Source organism: Phoenix dactylifera, unplaced genomic scaffold (assembly GCF_009389715.1).
Source record: "Phoenix dactylifera cultivar Barhee BC4 unplaced genomic scaffold, palm_55x_up_171113_PBpolish2nd_filt_p 000007F, whole genome shotgun sequence".
NCBI lineage: Eukaryota > Viridiplantae > Streptophyta > Magnoliopsida > Arecales > Arecaceae > Phoenix > Phoenix dactylifera.
In genome coordinates, this window is record NW_024067666.1 from 1,590,816 (window position 1) to 1,617,652 (window position 26,837).

Here is a 26,837-nt window from a genome sequence, read left to right on the forward strand (position 1 = left end):
TCAACTACAGAAGGTTTAAATTCATCCGTTTTAATAAACCCTCAAAAATAACCAGAGAACCCCTTGGTGGATCACATTATACAGTTTGCAAACAGGAAAACCTTACCTCAGTTTTGGGACACTCTCTTCTGAGGATTACAATATTTTCCAACAAATTGTAACTTTAAGGGAGACTTATTCAAATGGAACAAGTATTACTTGAAACACCTACAGGCCTCCCAGAGGGGCTACAATGCAAAATAGAGTCGACGATATGTCTGAGAAATTAAAGAGCCGTAGGAACCATGCAAAGTTCAAAGGATGGCATAAAAGTGATGCTGAAAGCTTACAACTTAGGCAATATACTTTAATGTATGCTAATTTAACTAGATGATTGATAAAGCCTGTCAGAAACAAACATATATAGTTTTTAAAAGATTAAACAAACTACCAAATTAAAAGATTATTTCTTGAAAGTTCAACGTATCAAGCCACCCACTATACAGCGGAGGTAAATTTAACTTATAATATAATTAAAATCTAAAAGTACTGAACCTGTTAAATAAATTAATGCTGATATTACTAGTTCTGAAAGGAAATGGGAAGCTACCTGCACATTGAAAAGTCACCAAGGGGCAATTTTATGTAATTTTTTTTTTTTTGTTTTTTTTCACCAGAAGTGAATGTGGGCAAGCAAATTGAAGTAAAATGAATGCCTCTAATGCATATGTAAAGTATATCAGCACAAACTACTCCTGTTAATAAGCACAGTAAATGATGATACTTTGATTGATAATAACAGCTCTTAAGCAATATATTTTCTGGAAAATATCGCATTTAGTTTTTTTAAACAACAATACTGATATTTTTTGAGGATGCAATTATAGCAGAAGTAGACCCCTAATAAGTCAAAGAATATTAATAAAAAAAAGTTCTATAAAAAATTCTATAGATTTATGGTGCAGAATTTTGAAGTGATAACATCAACATTGGCTCCACATTAGAGATAATTCAAAAAGAATTTGTGGTTGAAAGAAAAATGTGCAAAGTTTCAAAGAAGTTTGTGAGGAAAGTGGAAAAATAAATGCGTGCCTCAATCAAAACAAGCAAAAGCATCGCCCAGGATCATTCATCCATGGCAAGACATGAAGGATTGAGTCTTTTTTCCTTTTCAGAAAACCTATCCATATGCAGATATGAAAACCTCTAGCAACCATGTCAAGATGCAAGATCAGCAAATAACAGTCTAAAATAAGTTAGACTAAAAATTTGGAAAAAAAGAAAACAGTTTGAAATGATTAGTTGGACAAAGAGTAATTAAAATCAAGTAGAGAGTATATGGGACGAGAGACTAAGAATGCCATGCTTTAGTTTAGAAAAATCAAGCTCCTGATCGCATTTGGGAGCTTATTCAAGAACGAGGTGTTCTCATCCTTGAGGGCTGCTCATGTCCTAACTTTCCCATTGTTTGGGAGCCACAAGGAGCTTGTATATTCATCCTCATGTTCAGGTTTGATGTGAAATCTCCCCTCATATCTTTAATTTTTTTCTCTACATAGTGAAAGAGACTACCTTTGTATTGTTTTCACATGATGCAAGCCCATAGTTTGGTCGAACCCCATAAATCTCGAAATCTTTTGTAGTATGATTGTCTCTTTCATGGTACAACCGTTTCTATTATGATTTTTTCTGCTTTTGTTGTTCTAGTTGTATTGCCAATCCATCAATACCTAAATGCTCTCATGTTGTGTAGAAAGACCTCAAACAAATTGTTTGATAGATCCTTGCACTTTGTAAGCAACCAAAAAAAATCTTGGCCATCTTCTTGTATCAACCGTGGAGCTTTGGTAATAATATTGGCCTTTTAACCATTTGCAGCTTGCTAATGTTCCTCACGGTGAGACTCGCTTGCAAGCACTGGAAGATGGTATCCATAGAAGTCGACCAACACTAGAGCTAATCATGAATGTCAAATTTTAAATAAGCTCGGCCTGAAGCCCAACTAAAAATAAATGGAGTTTAGACCCGAGGCTCGGTCTATGATTAGCTCTAGCTAATACTCAAGCAAGGGACAAAATTTAAATTGTTCGCGATCAATTAATCACTGGGCTTCAAAGTTGGCCATGCAAAAGCATAACTCATCACCTATCCTCCATCAAAAAGTCATTCCATTAGTATCCACCATCCAAGATATGATAAGCTTTAAGCTGACAGATTATGTACAGTTGATGTAACTGATAAATATCCCTACTAAGATAAACTCTTCTGATACATGGAAGCTAGGCTTTTAAAGCAATTTGCTTACATAGAAAGTGGAACAGTTCCTACATTTCCATCACTCGAAAAGGTTGGCAATCGCTCCATGGCAGCATCTATCCCCCCAACAAATTAAACACACACACACACAAAAAGAAAAAAAGTAGGAAAAAAAAACAATAACCTACATCAAGTGCTCCAAAAAGCTATTTTGTCTCTTCCATTTTGGTGTAATTTTGCTCTGAAAGAAAAAAAATATAAGCTCAAGCTAAAACTCATACTTTACTCAGGGCTTTAGCTTTACTGTGAAACTCACGCTCAAGCTAGAGCTCAAGCAATAGCAATGTTTTGATTTTTATCGAAAGAGTCGGTCTCGAGCAAAGCAAAGCTGCAGCTTGCTCTTATGTGAGATGTCCTAACCTGCTACTGCTTCCGAGTATACACAAGAAGGCAGAAACAAGGAACAGTAGAGATGTTCTCCTAACGTGGAGAAATAAACGAAAAACTACTGACATTTTACATGCGCATATATTTGGAAAAAAAAAATCAAGATAAGAGGTGATCTTTTGTCTTCCATCTTCAACGCATGCATTTGGTGATCCCTTGCCGCTGGGTTTGATTTCGGATTCCAAAGCTTTTTTTTCCCTAAGAACAGACTATTAAAAGTTCAAAAGAAATTTTGAGATGCCATGAGATGAACGTGACTTTTGCATTATGTCGTGGAGATTCCTTCCTTTGCGGTTTGTTCCATTCTATGTTGCGTGAACGGTGAACGGTAGGTGGTGCGCGGATTCCAACCGTACAAAGCTTCCGTTGGCTATCACGTGTGAATTGCACGTGAAGAACCATAAAATGATTGGCTAGTCTGGAACGATGGGTCATGGGACTCCCGCGCATGGGCATGGTCACAGTTGAAGTCATGATGGACACGGGGTTAAAGCCAGACAAGTATAGATTAGTTCGAAAGGGAAAAAAAAATGAAAAAAGAAAGAAAGGAAGGAAGAAAGAAAAAGTTCACAATTTAGGCCTGACATGAGCCATGCATAAGTGTGGACCGTTTGAGTCTGAATGTGAAATATGGATCAATTTATGGCACACTTAAGCTAGATGGAAACTGTTTGCAATATTTTTATGTGCCATTAGTTAAATAAATATAAGGTTCCAAAAGTGGTTGGTAGATCAACATCAAGTTGGCCCTTCATGATGGAACTGGTTTAGATGATATGGAGCAAAGTGTTGCATCATGCGGCTCCAAAAAAATAAAAATAAAAATATAATAATAATAATAATAATAATAAAAGAATATTGTGTTACTAGTTTCACTTGTAACTATGGTCTGTGCCCATAATTATGGCTTATGTTAAATGATATGCATTTCATGCTAGTTAGTAATTAAGTGCTATTTCACCCTCAATTAAGAAAGGTGCCATTCAATCATCAATGGTTCCACAATGCACAGAATGACTAGTGATTGAAGTTGGCTTGAATTGGAGAGCTTACGAACTCATGACAAAATATTGCTACCAAGTATGCATATAACTCTGGTTAAGAAAATTTATCTTCGATGAACAAATGGCGGATTGATCTTGGGAAGTATTCTGACCTTCACATGAGGGCAATGGGAGGGCCCATGGAATGGAGTAAGGATGCAAGCGAAACTTCGAGATTCACGCCAACTCAAACCATGTAATTCTCTGATCACCGGGTTTACTGTTTGCTCATGTTTTTTTTGGTGTTTGGTTGATGGATAAAAATAGCCAAAGTGACAAAATTGAAGCCATAAATTTCATCATTTCCTTGGTGGAGCTACATGCCAAGGTCTGGATTGGATCAACCATCTTGTTGTCATCCAACCCATAATGGCGTAATTTGCCCATCAACTTAGTGAATGGCACTGAACTAGCAATACCAATAAGTATGAACTAGTCCAATCTGCAAAACTATTCTTTCAAAAATATTATCTCAGTTACCTCCAATTTAATATATATATATATATATATATATATATATATATATATATATATATATATATATATTTCCAATATCTTTAACTTTTAACATCAATATTTTCTCAAAAACTTTAGCATGAACAAAATTTAATAATTATGACCGAAAATTCAGTGATCCAGAACATGGCGAATCTCAGAAAAATAATTGACGGAAGCATACAAACATCCACAATATCCATGGAAGAATAATAGACAGAATACAGCATATCACAAATACTTTCCCCTAGTTTAAGCGAAGCTTCTACTTATCATCATACATGAAGTCATTAAAACACCCACCTCCGCTCTTCTTCCCCTTCCCCTTCCTCCTCCCCCTCTGGCGTCTTCCAAGCCCGCCGGCCTCACGCCGGGCGTTCCCATCGTCGTACATCAGCGGCACGTCCTTGGCCTCGTCGCGGTCGTCGTCCGTGTCGATGTTGATGCAGGAGCACCGCTCCAACGATGCGAAGAAGGCGGCGGCGACGCCGTTCCCGACCCATGTGGCCACGCGGTCGATCCTCCCACAGCCTGCAGGCTGCCCATGGCCCGGCGGAGATCGCCGCACCCGGGGCCCGGCCGAGCAGCCCCTTAGGCTGAAGAAGCTGACGCACCTTGGGCTTTGCGAGGAGGCGGTGGTGGTAGGCATGAGCACAGGATCCAAAAGAAAAGCTTGGAGAGGGGATTGCCAAAGAGAACCTGCCTTTGGTTTATTAAAAAGCCCTCATGCAATTCCCATCACATATAGTTGGAAAAGTTTCTCGTTTCCAGGGTTGCCCCTTGGGCCTAAAATGATTTACGGGCAGGGTTTCTTAACTGAATGCTAAAGAGTCCCTACTGAAGCAGGGAGGGTATTCTTTGTCGGCCGAACCTATTTTTTTCCGAAATTTTTTAAAAGCATCAGCATTCTTTGTCATAGAAAAAAAATTGCCGACACTACTATCTAGTGTCGGCAATATAGAGTTAGCAATTAGGATTTTTGTTGTAGCGTAAAGTAGAGAGGATATTTGGATTCTTACAAGTAGAAACTTTTCATGTTCCTTGTTTGTAAAAACTTCTTACAAATATGGCATGAGGATCCGCTTTCTTTTGCATAGATAGGATTGGGTTTGGGTTGTATATTTCGAAAGAAAAATTGAACTTTTTTTATGATTTTGACAATTGGATTGCATTCGGCTGCTGCATAAATCTCAAAACACTTCTTCTACTCTTTCATTCATCCATCTGCATAGATCTCAAAGAGACCATTGCATGATCCAACAATAGATTTGCATGAAAAAAAGGTGAATTCTTCTTTCGTGCGAAAGATACAACTCCTTTTTGTATAAAATTAGCTTCCTTCGAAATTTGCATATTTGTCATCCATAGCTTTGTAAATATGGATCTTGTGAACCATGCAACCTATATATTAACCTCATCCCAGACTTAAGACCATATTTGGATGGGAAGCAAATGGGCGAGGTCTATTTCGAACAACCTAGGGTGTAAAAGCAACTCCCCTAAATAATCACTACGATATCATATCGTGGATCATCAAGAATTAATATGACACTAGGTTTTGTTCTCCATTAAACTCAATATAATTATCTTATAGTGATGAAAAGTAATTAAAGTGTTCATCTTCATATTTTTCCTTGAAAAATTATCCTTTTATTTTTTGAAGAAAGATCTCTGAATGCTTCTCCTATGTTAAATGACTCTGCACATAATGGGATGAAGAAATTTGCCAGAATTGTTATTGTTTGAGAGACAAGAGTCCAATGGGCCAATCAGATGAAGCCCAACCATTCAACTAAGGCCCTACCTAACGTTTCAATTAAATAAGAACTGATCAAAAAGAATGATGGAGTGTCTCGTAATTATGTGAAAAGGGTAATCTTTGCACTATAATGCAACTATATAGCCAAGAATTTTTTCATCTTTAAAGATATATAAACACAGCCCTTGGCGCTAAAACACTCTTTCTTTCGATCCGGACCAACTTCAGCTGCAAAAGGAGAATATAATAAAGCAAAGTGTTTGGTTGGCTGATTTTTTTTTTTTTTTGAACTAAAACATTTTTTCTACAAATCAAATATATAATATCTGAAAAAAAATTAATCTGATTTTTTATCTAAAAGCTTAAATATATATTTTTTAAAAAATATTTAATTTTCAGTTAGTGCGCACTTTTTTCCGTATTTCACGTGAGAATCTTCTTTTTTATAAAATATAAAAACTTATTTCAATCTTTTTTAAAAAAAATCAAATATGTGATATTTTTTATTTTTTGTTAGTTATATTTTCTCGGCCTTCTCTTTTTCTATCGGGCCAAATGAGTTATTAATGTATCAAATTCTCGGATACAATAATTCTTTTTCTTTTTTTTTGTTTTTGTTGCCATCGTTATTATTCTTTGGATAAAACGCACTGACATGATGAGACCCAAAGGCAAAGGTCTTCGTCATCATTGGTTGGACCAACTTCTCACGTTGGTAAGGGTGCTGTCGTCTCTAAAAAGAATCCAGCTTTTTAGACGCTAGCTTTTCCTTCTCATGCTCGCATGCTTGTTGCTCGGTTCCTTTAGACCTGCACCGCGGAATGAACGTTGTTCTTCACCAAGGGTTCACCTTCCGGCTTTCTCAAAGTCAACTACGGTAGATTAATACTAAATGAAGGCACAACAAATAAAGCAAATTTTATTATTAAGAATCCAAATTTTAGAATTGCAGCAGCAGATGGCTATTAGTTATTTGATTGCACAATTTTCGGTGCGGAGTTGAGGGCTGCTTGGATAGGCCTTCAATATTTTCGGCGTGTGCTACTAGCTAGTTCCACCATCATTAAGGGTGACTCGGCTATGATCATTAACTGAATCTAGGGAAGATCGAGGGTCGTTGCCAACAACCATCTATTGCTTTAAGACATTTAGTTGATGATGAGAGATGGAGGGATTGTCCAAGCTAAGCATATGTTTAGAGAGGTGAATGGAGCTACAGAGTCAGTGGCTACCTACGTGGCCAACCACGCCAGTAGCACCGTGCGAGTGGAGGATGGGGAGCTGCCTCAGAAGCTTCATGATATTCTGTTTTTCGACTTTATTGGATGTATCCGTATATATTGTATAAATTATTCAGCTAAAAAAAAATCAAAAAAACGCTCCCGTCTACGCAGCCTCAGTTTGGTTAAGTGTAGGAGGTTTCGAGCTGAGTTTTCCCACGTGTTGGGATTACGTGGTCGCTTGTCGGTTTAATTAGTTCTGCATGCACGAAAGTATATGTATATGACAAGGAATGCAATTTATATGCATCATGAGTTTAAAAAATATTTATTTATTTAGTAATTTTGCTAGATGGAGAGAAAGGAACTTGCATTCAAACTACAATATTCTAATCCAAACATCCATATGCGTACCATTCTAGATTGAACTAAAAGTGCCTGAGTTCAACTAAAGATATTCTAGATTCGATCTAAAAGCTTCCTCGAGGCAGAGGAAGGGTGCGATGTTCAGAGGCTATATGCATAATTTGATTGGTTTTGAGAATGATGTTAGGAATATTCACTACAAAATTAAAATTTTAGCAACAAGTTTATAATCGTAAATAATATTTGTCTTTAAAAACAGTTTGAATATATAGGGATGAAAAAAAATTATATATAGAAAATAGTATACCTCCAAGGGTAAAAATTATTTCTTAACAAATTTATTTTTGTATATAACTTTTCTAGTATCAAAATATATCACTAAACTTTTACCGGGTGGCTATAAAAAAAATTCTCTTTTTTACCGCTAATCTATTTCGATGAAAATTTTAAAAATAATTTTATTATTTTTAATGGTTAATTCTTTGCCCCTAAAAGTTTATATTGTTGAAGTGATATTATAATACTGATACTATTTACAAGTGCATTTTAGGATTTCTAGGGGCACTTGAAAGCGATCATAGTTCAAATATAAATTAAATTCTCTTTTATATTACATTTTTTGTGCTCAAACTATGAGGTGCTGTGTAGCCGTATGTGCATTTAGTCTCACATCAGCTATACTCAGGATAGATCTTGGATATTTATATAAGACTATGAAATCTAAGTTCTTAGATACTTATACAAGACTGAGATCTAGTTATTCTTTTTGAGTGAGATTTTGAGTAATTAGAAATGATATCAGAGGGGAGCCCCATTCATGGACCATACATACTTGCCAAAAGTACTGCAGCATGGGCTCATTTGGTTGTTATAGACTGATCGTAGGACTTAAACAAAAAGAGTATGTGAGGACCTGTACGGATATTTATATAGTCCCTTATCAGCTATATCCTAAATAGATCTTGGGCACGTATACAGGATTAAAAAGTCCAACCTACTGGTTACCTTTTTTATTGGTGAGATTCTGAATTGTCATGCAAACCATACACTAATCATTAGCACTAAAGGCATATGATAGATATTGTTCAGCTGAATTTGGATAGCATTGCTTAATAACCAAGGATTTGGCCCTTCTGCCTACGTTTGCAACCATGTTCATATTGGCTCGCTTTGGCTTATATTTTACAAGCATATAAGGGTCGTCGCATGGTTAAGCCTAAAAAGGCCACTGGTTTTCCCCACTCATCCACTCCTTGATCATTAAGGACGTTATATGAATTGGAGTCATCATTTGCAATCCCATCAATGAACTTAGGCAACAGTCACAAGGAAAAAATAAAGCAAGAGAGAACATTATCTGTGCTTTGACAAGACGGAAAATGGATTGGTAATCAAAGGTCGGGACCCCTAGTTGCTATTGGCCGTCTCAAATTTTGTGTGTCCACAAGAGTATAATTAGATAGCAGAACTTCTCTCCACCAGAATAGACAGGGAGTTGTCATCATAATGACATTAAAATGATGAACATTTCTTTTCAACTTCGTACCTAAGCTAGCCGATTGGATGCAGTGCATTCAATGGCAACATAGTATGTAAGAGAGATTGGTTGCTTCGATTTTTTTCTTTTCAATGAAAATAAGGAAACAAAGTATGTTGTTATATAAGAGTTTTATATTAGAGAGTTTTGTCCAAATAACAAGCATTGCTAATCATTCGTTCTTCTTTTTTTCTTCCAAAAAAGTATGTGGCTGTCAAAACCTTACAATATATCATCGGGTGAAAAGCTTCTTTGTTGTTTTTAATTTACAATAGTTGCATAAGAAATATATACATCTAAGTAAGGAGGGAAGGTGTCATCGATTATTTTATAGATTGATAGAATTACTACCATGTCAAAAACCCTTGAGAAAATGTTATCCAAAAGTTGAAAAATGAGCTCTTCTCCCACCAGAGAAGAGGTGCAACCGCTAGAACAATGAGGGATATGCCCTTCACTTTGAAGCTCGCTAGACTTTACCATCTATGTATAATGTATTGGCCTACAATATATTGAAGAGCAAATACACCCAAAAAAATATTAGAGGGCAAAGAATAAAAAAAAAATTCTGAACTGAAGATTTTAAAGGCTTATTGAAATTTATTGAGACCATCAATTATAGTTAAGGTTTCAAACCTAGGTCAGTATACGAAGCCAAAGTGATTTTTATCAATTAAAATTGAATAACTAAACATGGCATTTGATGTCATTAGATACTATGCATGTTGACTTACCAAAAACTGAAGAAATTGATAATCGTAAGCATTCAAACAAATCTACAATAATTGTTTGGGCTACATTTCTCTAGTTAGCGACGAGATTTTGGGTTGAATTCTTGGACGGTGCATCTTCAAAAATTTGAACTTGGTTAATTATATTGCAAGCAAATCTTCTCCCTCTCTCTCTCAAAAAAAGAGAGTAAGATTGTGGTCATAGCTCAACTTTTTTTTTTTGAGAAAAAGATAGCTCGACATTTTTGGCTTTGATTATTAGAATCTTTTGATTGGTTGTGTTTGCACTGGAATATAATTGGCTCTATTGACCACTGAGAAGAATTCATTTTCATTGATCGTAAACTGCATATAATCTACCTTGAAATGTATGGTTTTTCATTGCAAGATGTATACTAATAAAAGACAACAATAGAAATCCCCATGATGCCTTAGATTGTGGATGCCTATTTTATCCATCAACTAGTTCTTGCATGCACCATATGTCGACACTTGAACATGCATGCACTCTAGAAGATGAAAAGGGCTAGCTTAAATGTTCAATGCTTCTTGCTTTTATGCCTATGGTGATTGCGAACTTTCCAACGGCAAAATCAGTGAATAATTTAGCTCAGAGTAATGCTATGGTAACTTAAAAAATCATTCAAAATTCACAATGTAAGTACAAAGGGAGCAATGCGAATACAACACACGGCTGAGTGATTTTTTGAGTTGCATTTTTTTTCTTAAAGTCCAAGGTCGAAAAGCAATGCCAATTTCATGGGTCGATACGGCTGTTAAACTTGACTCATACTTCTGACTGTAAGTTGGGCTGCTTTCATGGCTCATCTCAACAACAGTTCAAGAATGTGGCCTTGCATCAATCAATGGCCAATGCTTAGTTCTTTGAATCCTTAAGGGCCTCTCTCTCTCAATCGATTCTATCTACCTCCTTTGACCATATGCTCTCCTAAGATGGGTTACCTTGTCGGCTTGACACTGCCTGATGCCGAGGCTCAGAGAACGACATCAAGGGAGGACTTGGCTCTCTCTGATTCCAGAGGACAGAAATCCACGTACTCTTGTTTTCTTGGGGATGATTAATTCATCTGGTTCTTAAGGACCCTTGTTCACTTTTGCCCTGGTCCTCTTTGCCAAGTTGCTCTTTGACTGCCAAAAGTGCAGGGAGAGAATGGACCTCCCTGCAATGGAATCTTTTGTCCTCCATGGATTTTGAGAATGAGAGAATATTGCCCATTTGTTTTAATTCTTCCCCTTTTTTTATTAAAAAAATTAAAAAAAAAAATTGGAGTATAGCATGCCATACCGAATCGAATCGGATAGTATGAAACGTATTGTACCATAACAGTTCGGTACCGATACTCGATATGAGTGGGTACCAAAAATATTTCACGCCATATTGTATGAATACTGTACTAATGTGAGACTGGTACGGGGTCGATACCGAAATTGCGAACCTTGCCTACTAGTAAATGCCCAATTTCCAATGTTCAAAACTTCCTTGTGAGTTGAATCATTCTCCTCATGACATAGGGCAAGTGTGCATGAAATGTGCACCCGGAACATTTTTCAAAATTAAAATATATGTTGACATTGATAGATTGGATCACAACCATCTATCCTTTGTGCATCTAACCTGCTCAATGCTAATCTTATAAACTATCAAAATTTAGAAAAATAAACCTTAATCAACCAATATCTGACTTAAGGAGGTATACATGCCCTTGAGAAGCCCATAACACACCAACAGGCCCAATTGGCGTTGTGGGCTGAAAGGGCCCAGCGTGAGAGAATATGCTGGAAGAATGAAATGACCCAGCTAATGTCTAATGCGCCCAACACGAAGAAGCTTACTGACATTTGCTGAACGAGTTAAATAGTTATGCCTTAATTGGATCCTGCCTCAAAGTAATACATATCCAAATCCAAATAGAAATGCAAATTAGATGTTTTTATTCCTTTAGGGTTTTATGCTAAGGACCAAAAAACCCACCCTCATCCAGATTTCAGCCAGAATATCTACTGTCCTGTCCTGGCTATCTCAAAACGGAGAGAGAAAAAGAATAGCTCGACTTTGAGAAAAATGTTTTTTTCTTCTTCTTCTTCCCTATCTCCAAGAATTTTTCTTGACATTTGATAACCAAAAAGTTGCTTCATTTCAAATAAAAATGAAATTAAATAAATAGACTGAGAAAATTATTTTTTCATGGGAAGATTAAACATAGTCTAATCACTTTCACTAAATGGAAGAACGAAAAACCAACATAGGTCGAACCAAAATAAAACGAAAATACAAATGAAAAAAAGGTTAAATCAAAAGCAACGAACCTTAAATTAGGCCCAGCTATTGTACTGTATAATAAAATAGCTTCATCCATATAACGTTGCACATGATAACATGAAACACCTTCACATAAATAGAGCAAGAGTGTATGAAATTCAGTTTTTGAAGGAATAATTCTTTGGGGTTCAAAAATGCTTCATTAACAAATAATTACCGATAAATCACCAAGCAATTGAAACTTTGACATATGTTTAGTAACTAGATGATTGTATAATTTAGAAATTCTGACAATTTTTGGTGATCATCTACATAGGCTGTGGTTTAAGTGTCTCATGAAAACTATAGGCTCTCTCTCTCTCTGTATGTAGTTTACTTGAAGTTAGATTCTAAGGCCCCATTTGAGGGAGCTGTTGACTAGTAGAATTTTTGGAAGTAGAGCTTTTATAAGAAGTTGTTTGTTGTTTGGTAATTATATTTCTAAAGTGGTGTGACACTTTAACATGTGTTTGGTAAACAAACTGAAAATGTACTTTTGGTACGATAAAATGACTATAAAGAACATTGCATAGTATTATACAACGAAGCATAATAAAATATAATATGTATTAACATAAATATATGATATAGTATAATATTACTATAATGTAATATAATATTAATATAATATAGTAATATAATATTGTATACTATAGCATAATAATTTAATATAATATAAAGTTATTTAACATAACATATCAATGTATTATGATATAATATAATATAATATTATATTTATAATATAATACAATAATAAAGGTATAAAATATTATAATTATTAGTGTAAATTAATTTTTCACCCTTCTGCATATTTTTAAAAGTATAAAGGGACATTTTGTGTAATTGTTATATTTTATCACGAATATTTTGGTCAAAAAAATAGCTTTTCGACGGGACCTAAAAGTGCTTTCCTGGAAAGCTCCAAAATAGAGCTTCTCCTAAAAACTGTTTTTTAGCTTTTTGGAAAAAACAAAAATAACTTTCCAAAATTTTACCAAACACCTTTTTTTTTAATCTAAAGGTGCTTTTGGAGGGTGAGAAGGTGCTTTTTGGCCCTCCAAAAGCTCCTCCAAATGGAGTCTAAGTTCTCGGCATTTTAATGCGAAATGTGATGTAGAACTACAATTTCTCTTTAGAATAAAACTCAAATCCAGATTTAAAAGCAATCGGCTTTCTCATGTGCCAGCAAGGAACCTGCTGCACTTGGCCTGTGGAGTTGGAGAATTTAAGACAGTGCCGTTGCGTGCATGTAATCCTGCACGATGGTAGAATTGGGTTCAATCGCAGGACGCATTCAACCAGTGGGGGCGGCGTGATGGGGTCCAACCACGTGAAGGGGTCGTGCCAACCATGTCATGAATGGCCTACCACAACCAAGTTGTACCTCCTACATGATTGGACGGTGCTGATTGCAACAATTCGTTGAGTTCGTGTGGTCCGTAGTTGCTGATGGATCCTGATTGGACCAGCGGATTGACCTGTATTGCCTCAGGGGCAGGGACACCGTGGACCGTTCACACTTCACAGTCACCTGCCTACGTAGGCAGGAAATTTTTTTTTTTTTTTTTTGCCCTTATATTTCTTTCGCCCCCTACGTATGCATCTACGTGCATGAAATATGAACCATGAGTCGTTCTATTTCTCAACACTCAACAGCCATCCCGTGACTTAAATGGTCATAAATGATTAGCCCTATCCTAGAAAAAGTTTTGCATGGAGCAAATTTTTTTTTTTCCCCATCATGTCATCCAATCATAAAAATAGATAGCTGCAACATCAATTGCATGCCATTCATGATGCATCATCTTTGAACATTTAACAGTTCATTAATTCTTTTTATAGAAGGGTGAGGAAGACCTCACCCGCGTAGCAACCTTCACTGGGCTCCCTTCTCACTGGAGAATGTTTGATACGGGCAGACAAGTTTACTCATACCCTCCCCATCCGCGGGGGAGCCCTATCAATATGGCAGCCCTTTTTACGTATAAGTACGTCACACCAGCACCACCTAAATACCGGCAGACCATATGGCGACTCCACCGTGATCGAATCATGTAGCAACTATCAAAAGATATATAAATTCTCTATGACACCAAACATACATAGGTGGAAACGCCAATTTCTAGTTCGAATTGAATTGATATACTTCACCACCAAGCTAATACTCAAAAACAGATTTAAAGTAATAATTTATTATATTTATTGAAAATCTGTATATTGTGATATTTAAATAATTAATTTTATAAAAAAATCAATCTTTTTTTGGTAAAAAATGAAAATACTTCATTTTATTCTTTAGGTATTTTCAAAATTTTACTATTTAAAATAATTTAAATATCAAAAGTTTCTGCATATTCCTACATTATATATTGTTTTACAAGTTTTCTGAAAACATAAACAATTTTTGATTATTTTCTATTTATACTACAATTAAAGAGTAGTGTGGAATATAAATCCGTATGAGTTAAAGTATGTTTTTAATTATATTTTATATATTTATTTATAATTTTATTGTTAATTAAATTTTGATTTTGAATATATTTTTAATATAAATCAAGTTCGACCAATTGATCCAGATGTTGGATCAAAGATTAGATATCATTCGCATCCTTTATAGTTATTTCGTTATTGTTATTCTTATTATTAAATTTACTCAAAATTTAATTTATATTTAAAATAATGTCAGACTTATATTTATTTAGACTAGCTACTACCCAGCTTGTATTCATATACTTTTAGAATAAATGTGGATATATTTATATCTGATTCACACCTATATTTATTTATAATAAGTATGGATATAAATTTCAATATCCTTTTATGTCTACATTTGTATTCATATCCGTTAGAAAAAAAATAGATACGGATGCAGAGATATACCAATATGCTACCTGTAACATTGTTTAGCTCTATTTATGGCATGTGATAGTGTATTTTTTCCAAAAAATTCAAGATAAGCTTTTTTTTTTTTTTAATCCTCATTGTATAAACTTGGTCCCGATGAAATCTAACACTATCCAAGCTCAAAATGAAAGAGCCTGCCTATTAAAACCTAAACACTCCCTCCCCTTTCCTCTCATAAGAGTCTAGCCCTGTACTTTAGATCCTGGATATTAGATTCATGCATATACCAAGGAACTTATTCAGTAAGCTATCTGACCACCTAAATGCACTAAATGCATGCAAAACTCCAATGGCAAAATTGAAGGTTGAACTCTTTAATTTATAACGACTCTGATAAGATATATAGATAAAGAAGGTGATGGTGATCTCCTGATGATGACTATGATATCGTTCATCATTCCAACTTGCTCATGGTCCACTTCTCTGCATTATTTTGATAAACATTAAAGTATCTAGTAAACAAATGACGACAACTCCAAAAAAAAAATGAGGCAGCAACCATTTTGGCAACTCTCCTCCTGTTGCTGATTTGCAGATAGAATAATGATGAAAGGATAATGATGAAAGGGATGAGGAGTTCATGTCATGGACTTATAGTCATCCTTCATTATCTTGCTTGGAATTAAATATAGAAATAAATGGTTATAAGCGACCACTAGTAACATGTACTTTATTGCAATGGCAAGATATATACAAAGGTGGTTTAGTAAAGGGTTATACCCAATAACATCTTTACGAGGAGACATGGCTACTCATTACAGAGAAAATGCTGAATGATTCGCACAACTCCCATAAATCACACGAGTACTACTGCCTTACCAGGGATCATGCATGCATGGCCATGTCAAAACGTGAGATTCTGCACACAAATGGTTACTCATGGCATAGCCATGCTGTAAGTAAAAACAGTGAAAGTTCAGATCAGCAATTAACACTCTTCAGTTAGTAAAGTGGAATTTGGATTTAAATCCTTTTCGAAGCATTTCAAAGTTCTGAATTGGTATGGGCAAGCAATTCATTATTCATGACTTGAATAGTTTGGCTTGTTTGTGGGCACAGTCATTCTAGATATTTTTGTGAAAGGTGATAACAGGAATCCTGAAGAGATAATGAAACACATAGAAAGAGCTGCAGATGAAGCATAAATTAGGCAACAAGAGGGACAAATTGCACACCTCTGTCATTATGAGGCAGTCGTGATCGACCGGTCACTTAGGTTGAATGGTATGGTCGGCATTAGGTTTCTTCTTTGCTTAGATAATGGTTCTCCACAAATTGTTGAATGTTTTCCTATTAGGACTGATCGTGCCACGGTCGATGAGTCACTTAAATTGAATAGCAACTTGTTGCTTTTTAACAAGATATGAGAGTTCGCATCCATCGCAATCTTAATCATGTTCTTTTCAGAATTACAGATGTGCAGTGCAACAAAATCTTAGATACATCTCAAGATCTAGGGCTTCTTCGTCCCGTACATCCGAAGGGACAAGAACAGACCAGCAGATTGGTTCACAAAGTTGGCATGCAGATATTGGCACCATTACAAATGGAGTGTACCCCAGGCCTGACAAAACCAAGTCTCCCAATTTGATCAATTTATTGTTGGTTTAGTTCATGTTCTTCAAATCAAAACAAGAAGAAGAAGAAGAAGAAGAAGAAAAAGAGACAATGTCTGCTATATATGTAATGCTTGTTGAGCAGAAGGATGATATATTATCTAAGCTTGAAATTAACGTTCTTTAATTTTACCACAAGAGGATTGCACGTAAAGTGAAATGAATAGTTCCCATGGTGTCTGAAATCAAGCTGACGTTATCCTTTGTTCACTATTATATTAAGTTATTGGACTAATAATATATGATCTATTTGGGATTCCATTCACATTGTTTGTGTATAGTGTATGAAATGTCATACACCCATTTAAATTCTTCTGGAAAGCGATTTATGTTACAGATTGACCATGAAAACCATTGTTGTCTGCAAGTTGACCAAGGGCAATTTTTTTATGGTGTTCACACCTAAGTGCTTAATATATATATACCACATATTTTTTTTTAATCTATATAATATTTACATAGGATTGGAATCATAGAGGAGAGATACAGGACGGCACCTCATTTTCCAAGAATAGTCTCTCTATAAATTAGGCCATTGGCACAAACATCTGATTCATCTGAACACAAAGCTCTAGGAATTGAGCTCCTCGTCAAACGTTTCCACCATAAAGACAAGCTCCTAGTTTCTTAACTTTCCCATACGTGCAAGATTCAACATCCTAAATCTAGGATGTGGTCTAGTTTTCATATAAGCCCGAAGAAAATTTTGTTAAGATTCTAAGACGGGTCGTTTCTTTTGAATCATTTGGATGCATGGTGGAAACTTTGTGAATTGTTGTCACCTTGTGGTATCACACATTCACACTCAAATCCAGCAACGAAAGTAGCCTTGCATGGCACAAATAATGGAAGCTTCCTATGTCATTTTTATTGAGGTAAGAAAAAAAAAAAGGAATGATAGCAACATCTATAGATGTTGTTCACTAGATGCCTGAACCTTCATAAGGGATGAGGCAAGAGGTCAACTTAATACTAGTCAAATAAACACAAATCTAGCAAGCAAATCTGCCTCCACGTTTAAATTATATTAACTGCAAAATTTTTTTAATATCTTAATCAAAATAACGCCAAGATTTATTTGAAAGGGAGAAGAAATCTAGTCAATTAACTCAGGATCTAATCAAAGAACATGGCGACATTATCTTTTTTCAATTTTTAAGGTCTTTCCATCATGCAATTTTCAATTTTCTTTCACATGAAAGTAGCTCTAAGGTAGGTGAGACCGTCCGTTGATTAAGGGAAAATTGGATTTACTTGGAACATTGTATGTAAAGCCAAATTTTCCAAATTGACTCAAAGATAGCAAGATCCCAGAAATCATGATGCATGCTAGCTATTGCTGCTTTCAGGCTATTATGTGCTGTTGTGCATTATTTCCAAGAATAGATGACTGTTTCTGCTTCACAGCTCTCAAATGCAATGCATTCTTTCATAAAATAGTTGACAGTTCCATGGTTGGCATTTGCCCTAACCTACCTTCTGGGAGTACATATCTTTAATCCTGAGTGTAGCTCAATGTATATGTAGTAAATTGGATTTGCTAGGCTGATTCAGTCGAGAAATCCATACCTAGCAAGTTGTTATGCAGTGGATATACATCCTATACATTCTATGTATATGTCGAAGGGCGCATATTCTAACTATAATTATACATGATTATAATCCGATTTGATAGTGTATGAAGCAATTCTTTCAATCCACTTAACACGAATACCTCACAGAAAACAATAATCGAAAATAGACATCGGCAGCATTTTTAAGTACCGCAAATACCTTTATCATCTTAAGATGGTATCGGCAATTAATTGTCCGCATTTTCAGAAAAATGTCAATATTTTTATTTTAGCAACATATGTATGTGCCCTTAAAGTTTCAATCCTAAAATTTTATTCAAATATTTTATTATAATTATATATGCCGATAATAAACTATGATATCTGGTAAAAATTCTCAAAAATAAATTATATACTGTATAATTTATATCGGGGGATAATTCAAAACAGTGATCCTTTGTTTGAATTGTAAGCTCTTAACCACCACACTGCAATATATATTATTATTATTACACAAGAATGGTTTATTTAACTTATGGATATATTTTTATCTCATTAATCAATTATTTGATGTACATTTAAATATTTTAAATATTTTTATTTTTCACAAAAATAAAAAATGAACTTACTTTATTTTATCCTTTATTATATTTTCAAAGTTTGATTATTAAAAATTAACATTCGTGTGCCACCATATTTATATATAATTTTTTTACAAGCTCTCTAGGAATAGATAATTCATGATTATTTTTATTTATGCTATAATAAAAAGTAATAATATATTTTGATGCAAAAATATTAATATTTTTATATTATATGTTTATCTTAAATAGTTGTTGATTCTTAATATTTTAATACAAGCCCAATCGAACTAGTATTCTATATATAGTAATGCTAAGCATATTAGTTAAATGCTATAATAATTGTTCTAGTTCTCAGCATTTCAAGTTATATACTGTAGAATAGGAATTTATATCAGCATTTATAAAAAAATACCACTAATAAAAATATACATATCGAAAGATAGCGGCGTTTATACTATAATGCAGCAAAAGAAATTTTAATGATGTACAATAAGAAATACCATAAGTAATTTGCTGCTAAAAGTCAACTTTGTTCTAGTAAAAATAAGACAATTCCAAAAGTAGGCTTTTAAGCCCCTTTTGCTTTTATTAATCGGTGATAACATGATTTACAACGACTATATTTCCAAAATTTCTTGAAATCCACATTAAGAAAACAATTATCCAGGAATTAAGTTGTGAGTCTTACATCGACTTTATCTCATGCTATAATGTTTAACTTCTCCTAGATTAAAAGATACGAGCAATCAAAATATTATTTGAAAAGAAAATCTTTACTTTGAGTGAGCCATTTTGTGCAGTAGGCGCATCCAACTTCTAAAAGATAGTCACACTACTCATTTTGATGGTTAGAAAACAGAAAACGGATATCATATGACAAAGTTATGATCACCCGAAGTTATGCTTTTGGATCAGGTCTTGGATACGATGGATCTTCTTTCAAACTCGTACAGACCTCCCTAGATGGCCAATTTAGTCCACAACGGGTTCAATAAGTCTCCGAATTCCTACTATGAACTAGGTCTTTTAATTTGAACCTCTTGACCCTTGAGCATTTTACATATAATGTTAGAGCTAGTCTCACATACAAACATGGAAAGGATGATTGCGGGAAAGGAATACTCCTAACTAAACTAGAATCGAAGTTGTCACAAGGACAAGGCCCCAGGGCATTGTAGATTTGGGAGAGTTCTTCAGCTTCTTTCCACCAAGCTCTAGAGTGTTACACCACCTGAGAGAGTCCATGAGACGACCCGGCACGATTTAGGCAGGGGTCATGAGGGCATACCTGACTTATCACATCTGGTTGGACAGGAATATTTGCATGTTTGAGGGTAGAGGATCATCGCCCAGTACCGTGGCGGGCAGGGCCTCCCGCAATGCGACGGAGATCATCATGACTACCACGTTGCTCACTTCTGGGACAACCAAGGACATCTGGGATACCCGTTCTGCTGTCACAGTGTCTAGGTTTACTTTCTTCTCATAGGTACCCCCACTTCTTGAGCATCTCAAAGTGAACTTTGATGGTTGCTGGTCGGCGATGGAGCACACGGAGGAGTGGGCTTTGTGATCAGAGATCATCTGGGTAGGCTGATTGTAGCTGGAGGGTGACATACCACAAGCCGGGTCGTCTTTGAGGTGGAGCTATAGGCTGCATAAGAGGGTATGTCCTATGCGAGGAGAGTCCTGGGAGCTGACAGGATATTCTTAGAGGGGGACTCTGTTACGGTGGTTGACTGGATACGAGTTTTGGACCCGGATGGAGACGGGCACCCGTTGCTTTGCGAGATCCGCGGTTTGGCCAGGGAGATGGCTTTTTTCAGGTAACACATGTTTATAGGGAGGCGAACAGTGCGGCAGACTGAGTCGCCTCTTTTGTAGCCTGACATTCGGGCGGATTGATCTGGACTAGGGTCAGAGATATACCTCACCCTCTGTATCATCGTTTCTCTTTTGATTTGGCAGGCTATACTCATGTGAGATCTATATGATGCCGTTTTTCACAACAAAAAAAAAGAAGGACGGGGCTACGTATACTATAATAATTAGAACCATACAAGTAGATTACGAGGAAACTAGTTGAATAGCATGTGTGTGTGTCGAGATATTGTGATTATTGTTGAGCCTCTCACCACTGACACCCAGGCAATTAAGTGCATGCATGATGCATCACTTAGGACAGGTCTCAACCTAATGCTTCTCCCACCCGTCACACTCTTGTTATTTATTTGACCAGCCTACAATAGTTACAGGTGTAATTGATCTTCACATAACATTCATCATACTACGCGATGCATCATCTCTTTTATTTTTCTACAAAAGGAATTAGTTAGCACTCCACCCACTTCTTTTATTCTCCTTTTTTTGTTGTTGGCGAGAAGTAGGGGAATTGAAGTTCCCTCAACCAATTTATTGCTAAAAGAATAAATGCAATCGGTGCATTAGTGAAGTAAATAGTTTAGGCAATGTCTTGCATCAGTGACTCCATAAATTTTGATGAATGCAAGGGCTCCCCAAAAAAAAAATTTCTTTGAAGCCTTAGCCACAGTAAAGTTGCTCAGTTTTTTTCTTTAAAAAAAGGGACTCCTAAATTTCTCTCTCCAAATCAGGCACGCCTCTTCCTCCAATTTATCCGTGACAAGATCTTTTCACTAGGGTTCGTTTGCGAAAAAAGAAAAAAAAAGTATGGACAATAGAAAAACAAAAAAATGCCTCTTTTTTTTTTTAGTACACAGGCACCTCACACTAAACATAGATGAGTACAAATTGGAGGAAGAGGCGTGCCTGATTTGGAGAGAGGAATTTCGGAGTCTCTCACTGAAAACGCCTGAATCAACCAAACTCCAATGAAGGCAAATTTGGAAATATAGTCTCTAGTATAACTACAGCAAGTATTTCCCTAGCAACCTAAGTTGGCACCTTCCTTTCTTAGGCTCTTTGGTGGATGTCTTGAGAGTTGTTTTGTAAATTCTTGTTGATCCATTATTCCAAAAATGTAAGAACAAGATAAAAGTTGGTACACAAATGGGAGCAAGGCCTTCTCAGTATGTGGTGACCTAATCAATCGTTTGTATCGATATGTGGTAACTGTCACTGAAAACCCGTGAATCAACCGACCTCTAATGAAGGCAAATTTGGAAATATAGCCTCTAGTATAACCACTAACAGAGTATTTTCCTAGCAACCTAAGTTGGCACCTTCCTTTCTTAGGCTCTTTAGTGGATGTCTTGAGAGTTGCTTTGTAAATCCTTGTTGATCCATTATTCCAAAAAATGTAAGAATAAGATAAAAGTTGGTATACAAATGGGAGTAAGGCCTTCTCAATATGTGGTGACCTAATCAATCGTTTGTATTGATATGTGGTAACTCTCACTGAAAACCCTTGAATCAACCGACCTCTAATGAAGGCGAATTTGGAAATATAGCCTCTAGCATAACCACTAACGGAGTATTTCCCTAGCAACCTAAGTTGGCACCTTACTTTCTTAGGCTCTTTAGTGGATGTCTTACGAGTTGCTTTGTAAATCCTTGTTGATCCATTATTCCAAAAAAATAAGAACAAGATAAAAGTTGGTACACAAATGGGAGCAAGGCTTTCTCAATATGTGGTGACCTAAGCAATCGTTTGTATCGATATATCAAGTTGCAGGTCACCACTTGTGTAAGCAAAACTTCCTTTTGGTGTGAATATCCTGTCCTTCTCTCCCTCGAAACACTAGCCATATGTGCATGCAAGACCCACATCAAGAAGGACGCGTTTGTTTATTTCATTTCCAGGCATTGTTTTGTCCATTTACAAATGCAGTGGTAGTCCTCGCAGGAGTGATGTGTTTGCACAGCTTCATATTCCAACCTAAATTCAATGTGAAATCTTTTGTTTGAAGCGAAAATTGAGGCATATTGGCTATCAAATCCAGTTTGGAACCCAAATAAGACTTGATAACTTGTCGCATTTAGTTTCTGAAGCGAGTGAAATTATACTTGGAAAAGGTATACATGAATCATGTTCTCTTGCATTTTATCTTGCAAATTAGATCAGAATCTAGCTATGTGGTTGAGTGTGGATATAACAAGATTGGATTCATTTTAAGGTTGTCACCCTAATTTAAACCTTGATGATGGAGATACAAATTTATATCACTAGTTCACTACTGAGCTTTCACCAACAAGGAATATATAAATACCACATAGACATTCAAAGATTTAATCTCATTCCAATGAGATTAATCTCATACAGCAGAGTTTGAAGATTAGCTTAGTAAACTACACAAGGTATAGATTTGATTGGTAGGAGTCATGAGATCCGGATCCAGACCCCATCTAACCATTCGCCATATAATGACTTGAAATATGTGGTGATCTAATCTGCTCCCACACATTGAGACATAAGACCTTGGCGTTTGTTGTATCTGCCAATATAACCTAAGATAACCCAAGAAAACATTGGAAATAATATCAAAACATTAATCATGATTTCGATCTTTTCTTTGACTAGTTTAAAACAATTATTATTGGTAAATATCAAAATAGATGCCTAAAAGTATCTCGATTCAAATATATCAGTTCATTTCTCAACATACACCAGATCTTTTCAAATTCTTCCAACCTGTTATTTTGGCCAATGTAAACTAGGATACGCATTGATGAAGGCTTTCCTCATGGAGCATTACTTGGGGGATATTTGGTTTTAGGCATGACTTTAACAAGGGTGAAACTTAGCTCATATAAGCTCAAGCACATATTCTTGTTTAACCATATAAAATTATTTGATTTCACCCTTCAATTAGTTTTGACATAGTTGAAGAGGAATAAGTATTAAAAGATGGGTTTTTTTATTTTTTTAAATTTCCAAAAGTATCTCTATTTATTGTTACATTTTTGGAGTATCGAAAAGGTTCTTTAACTGAATAAAGCCAAATAAAAAAAAAGGTGTCAACTAGCGTAGTTGGTAAAGTCTCTCTTGTTGATACAATAAGAATTCATTTGGTTCATAAGAAGAATTTTTTATAACTCAAATATTTTTTTTGAAAAGTAGATACCTAGATATATGATGCTTGAGAAAGTAGTTTTTTTTTGTATATTTGGTTGATTATGAAAAGTGGCACATTCTAGAATTGCTTATATTTCGTGGTGCATCTGTGTTCTTAGAAAAGTTGCATAAAAAATCTGTTATACTTTTAGTAAAAAAAAAAGAAGAACTTACCCTATTTTATCTAAAAGTTTAAAGATATTTTTGGAAAAAAAAACTCCATGTTTCCTATATCCCACATAGATTGTTTTATTCCATAAAATATGAAAATTTTATTTCCATAAAAAAATATTTTCCATCTATTTTTTAAAACTCTAATTAAATATAAAATATATTTTTTTATTTTTTACTATATATATATATATATATATATATATTCTGCGAACCAAATATCCCTTTTGACTCCTATCGAAGCTGTTCAAAGAGAGAGCAAGCCCACCGCCACACAAGTTTTCACCCTCTCTTTATCCGCATGCATGATCCATGTAGTGGGACCCATGTGTAAATAAAGACTAGTATCAGATAATTAACAACATATGTAGAATAAATTTATATTTTTCTTCTAGATAACTGTAAAAGATGTTCTATCCAATTGTTGTTTTACTCTAGTGCTTGAAAAAAGTTATTTGATTGAATAAAGCTGAGAAAAGAGGGTGAGAAATGGTAGAGTTGGCAGGTCTCTTGTGCTGATATAAAAGATATAGAGTCAATTCTATTTTATCTTGGTCTTCAACCAAGCTCCTATCCATTCTAATTACAGAAATAAACAGATAATAAATAAATTCATTCCAATTTAGCCAGCTTTGTTCACAAACCAAATATCCATAGACACAAATTTTCCTCTTTTGTTATTAGCATGCACAAGCTATACAGAATGAGACCCATGTTTGACTCCAAAGTATTAATTGTTAGATATTAAGAAAACAAATAATTTATATTTATATTTATATTCTAGAAACTTCTTATACTCCAAATACTGTTTTATTGAAACAAAAAAGTTTGATTGAGTAAAGATAAAATAGAAAGGGCACCAGTAGATCGTAAGAGTCACTAAGGTGCAAGACATATGTATTCTACTCTCTCTCCCACTAATTTTCAATACTTTTCTATATATTTTAATTTAAAAGTAAATAAATTTATGTGCAAACCAACCATCCCTTGTCACACGCTCGCACCTCTTCGCTCCTACTCGTGTGCATGGAGCAGGGAAATTATATCCTATAGGGTGTGCATCATATGGCCGGGCACACCGATACTTACGACCGCTTGTTTGCTTGTTTTTTTTATATATAATGGCGGCTTATATTCGATGGATATAAATGCGACTAATAAGATTAAAAAATAAAAGACTACAAAAATATATCGGTGCAGGCTCGTGATCCATCTAAATAAAATTTTTCGAGTGATGAGCAGTAAAAAAGGCAATCCATTCAGCAATACAGTTTGCTTTTCGATAAATATATATGGTCAAATTGGACTGAGTAAAATTATAAAAATATTTAGTTATAATTGGCTGCATGCAAAGCCACATAGTATATGTAATAAAGTATCTAATTTTTCAATAAATTTATGGTACTAAGCTTTTTTTTTTTTTTTTTTTTTTTTTTATTTTTACCCATAGGTGGACTAAATGCATGTTTTTTCTCCGGAAAACGCTAAAATCCTCCTCCATCCCGGTTGTATCTCACCAATTTTGAGCGCAAAAAAACCGATGCCACCCACCTCACCAATCCCCGCGGCCCCAGAAGCTGCAAAAATCCAACCAGCTTCCCGGCGTTACCAACGAGGGGGCTTAAAAGCCTTCCGCCTCTAGTTTTAAGCAGGCAAAACAGAAAAAACAAAAAAAAAAAAGAAACGGAAAGGCCAGTTTGCACATTAAATTCCTTTTCCACAAACCCCATCAGCATCTCTCCGGCTATTTAAACCCCCAAATATCCTCCATTCCTCCCCACCACCTAAGCTTCCTTTCCCTTCACTTCCTAATCCCTCTCTTCCAATTTTCCTTAGCCCAAACTCCATCATGTCTAAGAACATCACCCTTGTGCTCATAGCCCTCCTCGTCTGTGTGTCCCTGACCCAAGCTTCCAGGCCTGTCCCAGCGGATCCTAAGCAAACATCACTTGAGGTACTTCATAATCTATTTTCCTTGACACATGTTAGTCTCTAATTCTTTGATTTCTAGTTTTTTGTTCATTTTTTTTTTCTTATTGTAGTTTTTGTTGGGTTTTTAGGAGTGGGGAGTAGTTGGATTTGTCTGATTTGAAATGTTTTTTTTTGTGTGACTGTATAGGCTGTGAAGCAGGAGATACCTGAGAAAGTGGAAGGATGTGAGGGGCTTAGTGAGGATGAATGCTTGATAAGAAGGACTCTGGTTGCCCATGCTGACTACATCTACACCCAGGAGAAGCACAACTAGAAGGAACTCTAGTTTTGTTGCTAGAATGATGCTTGTCTTTGGTAGCCCAAGCTGGGATCTTGTAGATGTTTTCTATCAAATGATGGTAGAATTTATTTTAATGGGCTTCTTTTGTGGGTATGTGTGTGTGTGTGTATTTGCTTTTGGTTTTTGCATCTCTGTTTGGGTTTGTTATTGTAAACTTTTGACTGTTTTTTGGGTAGTCAAAAAGGGTGGAGAGAGGTGGTTCAGCTCTGCAATTCCTGCAATCCATCGGTTACTTTAGGATTTTATTAGTTTATGAATATTTGAATATTAGTTGGAGTCTTGGAGATGGTCTCCCAATTAACAAAGTTGGATGATTATTGTCTCTTCTTAATATCTAAGATACATTAAATTTTGTTTTAGCACTACCCAGGATTGGAATCCTGGATCTCCTCCAAGGGCAACCTTTATCTGACAGATGCCAATCCACTTGGAAGGCAAACTAGAGTGAAAAAATTACCTTTTCATATACTTATATAATTTAAATTTGAAGTATAAAAATTTGAAAAAAGTAATAGTTAATCTAATCTTTTCTATTACTCTAGTAGCAGGGAT

General features: G+C 35.4%; 2 protein-coding genes across 2 annotated transcripts; one reads left to right on the top strand and one right to left on the bottom strand.

The window, feature by feature from the left end:
- Positions 1 to 4,321: 4,321 nt before the first annotated feature.
- LOC108511488 lies at positions 4,322 to 4,942 on the bottom strand. Its single transcript, XM_017844076.3, has one exon. It carries the CDS (start codon positions 4,867 to 4,869, stop codon positions 4,486 to 4,488), a length of 384 nt encoding a protein of 127 aa, XP_017699565.2. The 5' UTR covers positions 4,870 to 4,942; the 3' UTR covers positions 4,322 to 4,485.
- A 20,721-nt stretch (positions 4,943 to 25,663) lies between these two features.
- On the top strand, positions 25,664 to 26,565 carry LOC103712283 (phytosulfokines-like). Its single transcript, XM_008798761.3, has 2 exons — positions 25,664 to 25,967; positions 26,133 to 26,565. Exons 1-2 carry the CDS (start codon positions 25,863 to 25,865, stop codon positions 26,256 to 26,258), a joined length of 231 nt encoding a protein of 76 aa, XP_008796983.1. The 5' UTR covers positions 25,664 to 25,862; the 3' UTR covers positions 26,259 to 26,565.
- Positions 26,566 to 26,837: the final 272 nt, after the last annotated feature.

Excerpts from the sequence above, each read along its gene's own strand:
- LOC108511488 (XM_017844076.3), bottom strand. The coding sequence starts at position 4,869 with ATGCCTACCACCACCGCCTCCTCGCAAAGCCCAAGGTGCGTCAGCTTC.
- LOC103712283 (XM_008798761.3), top strand. The coding sequence starts at position 25,863 with ATGTCTAAGAACATCACCCTTGTGCTCATAGCCCTCCTCGTCTGTGTG. Across the intron at positions 25,968-26,132 it reads CTAAGCAAACATCACTTGAG|GCTGTGAAGCAGGAGATACC; the intron begins GTACTTCATAAT and ends GTGACTGTATAG.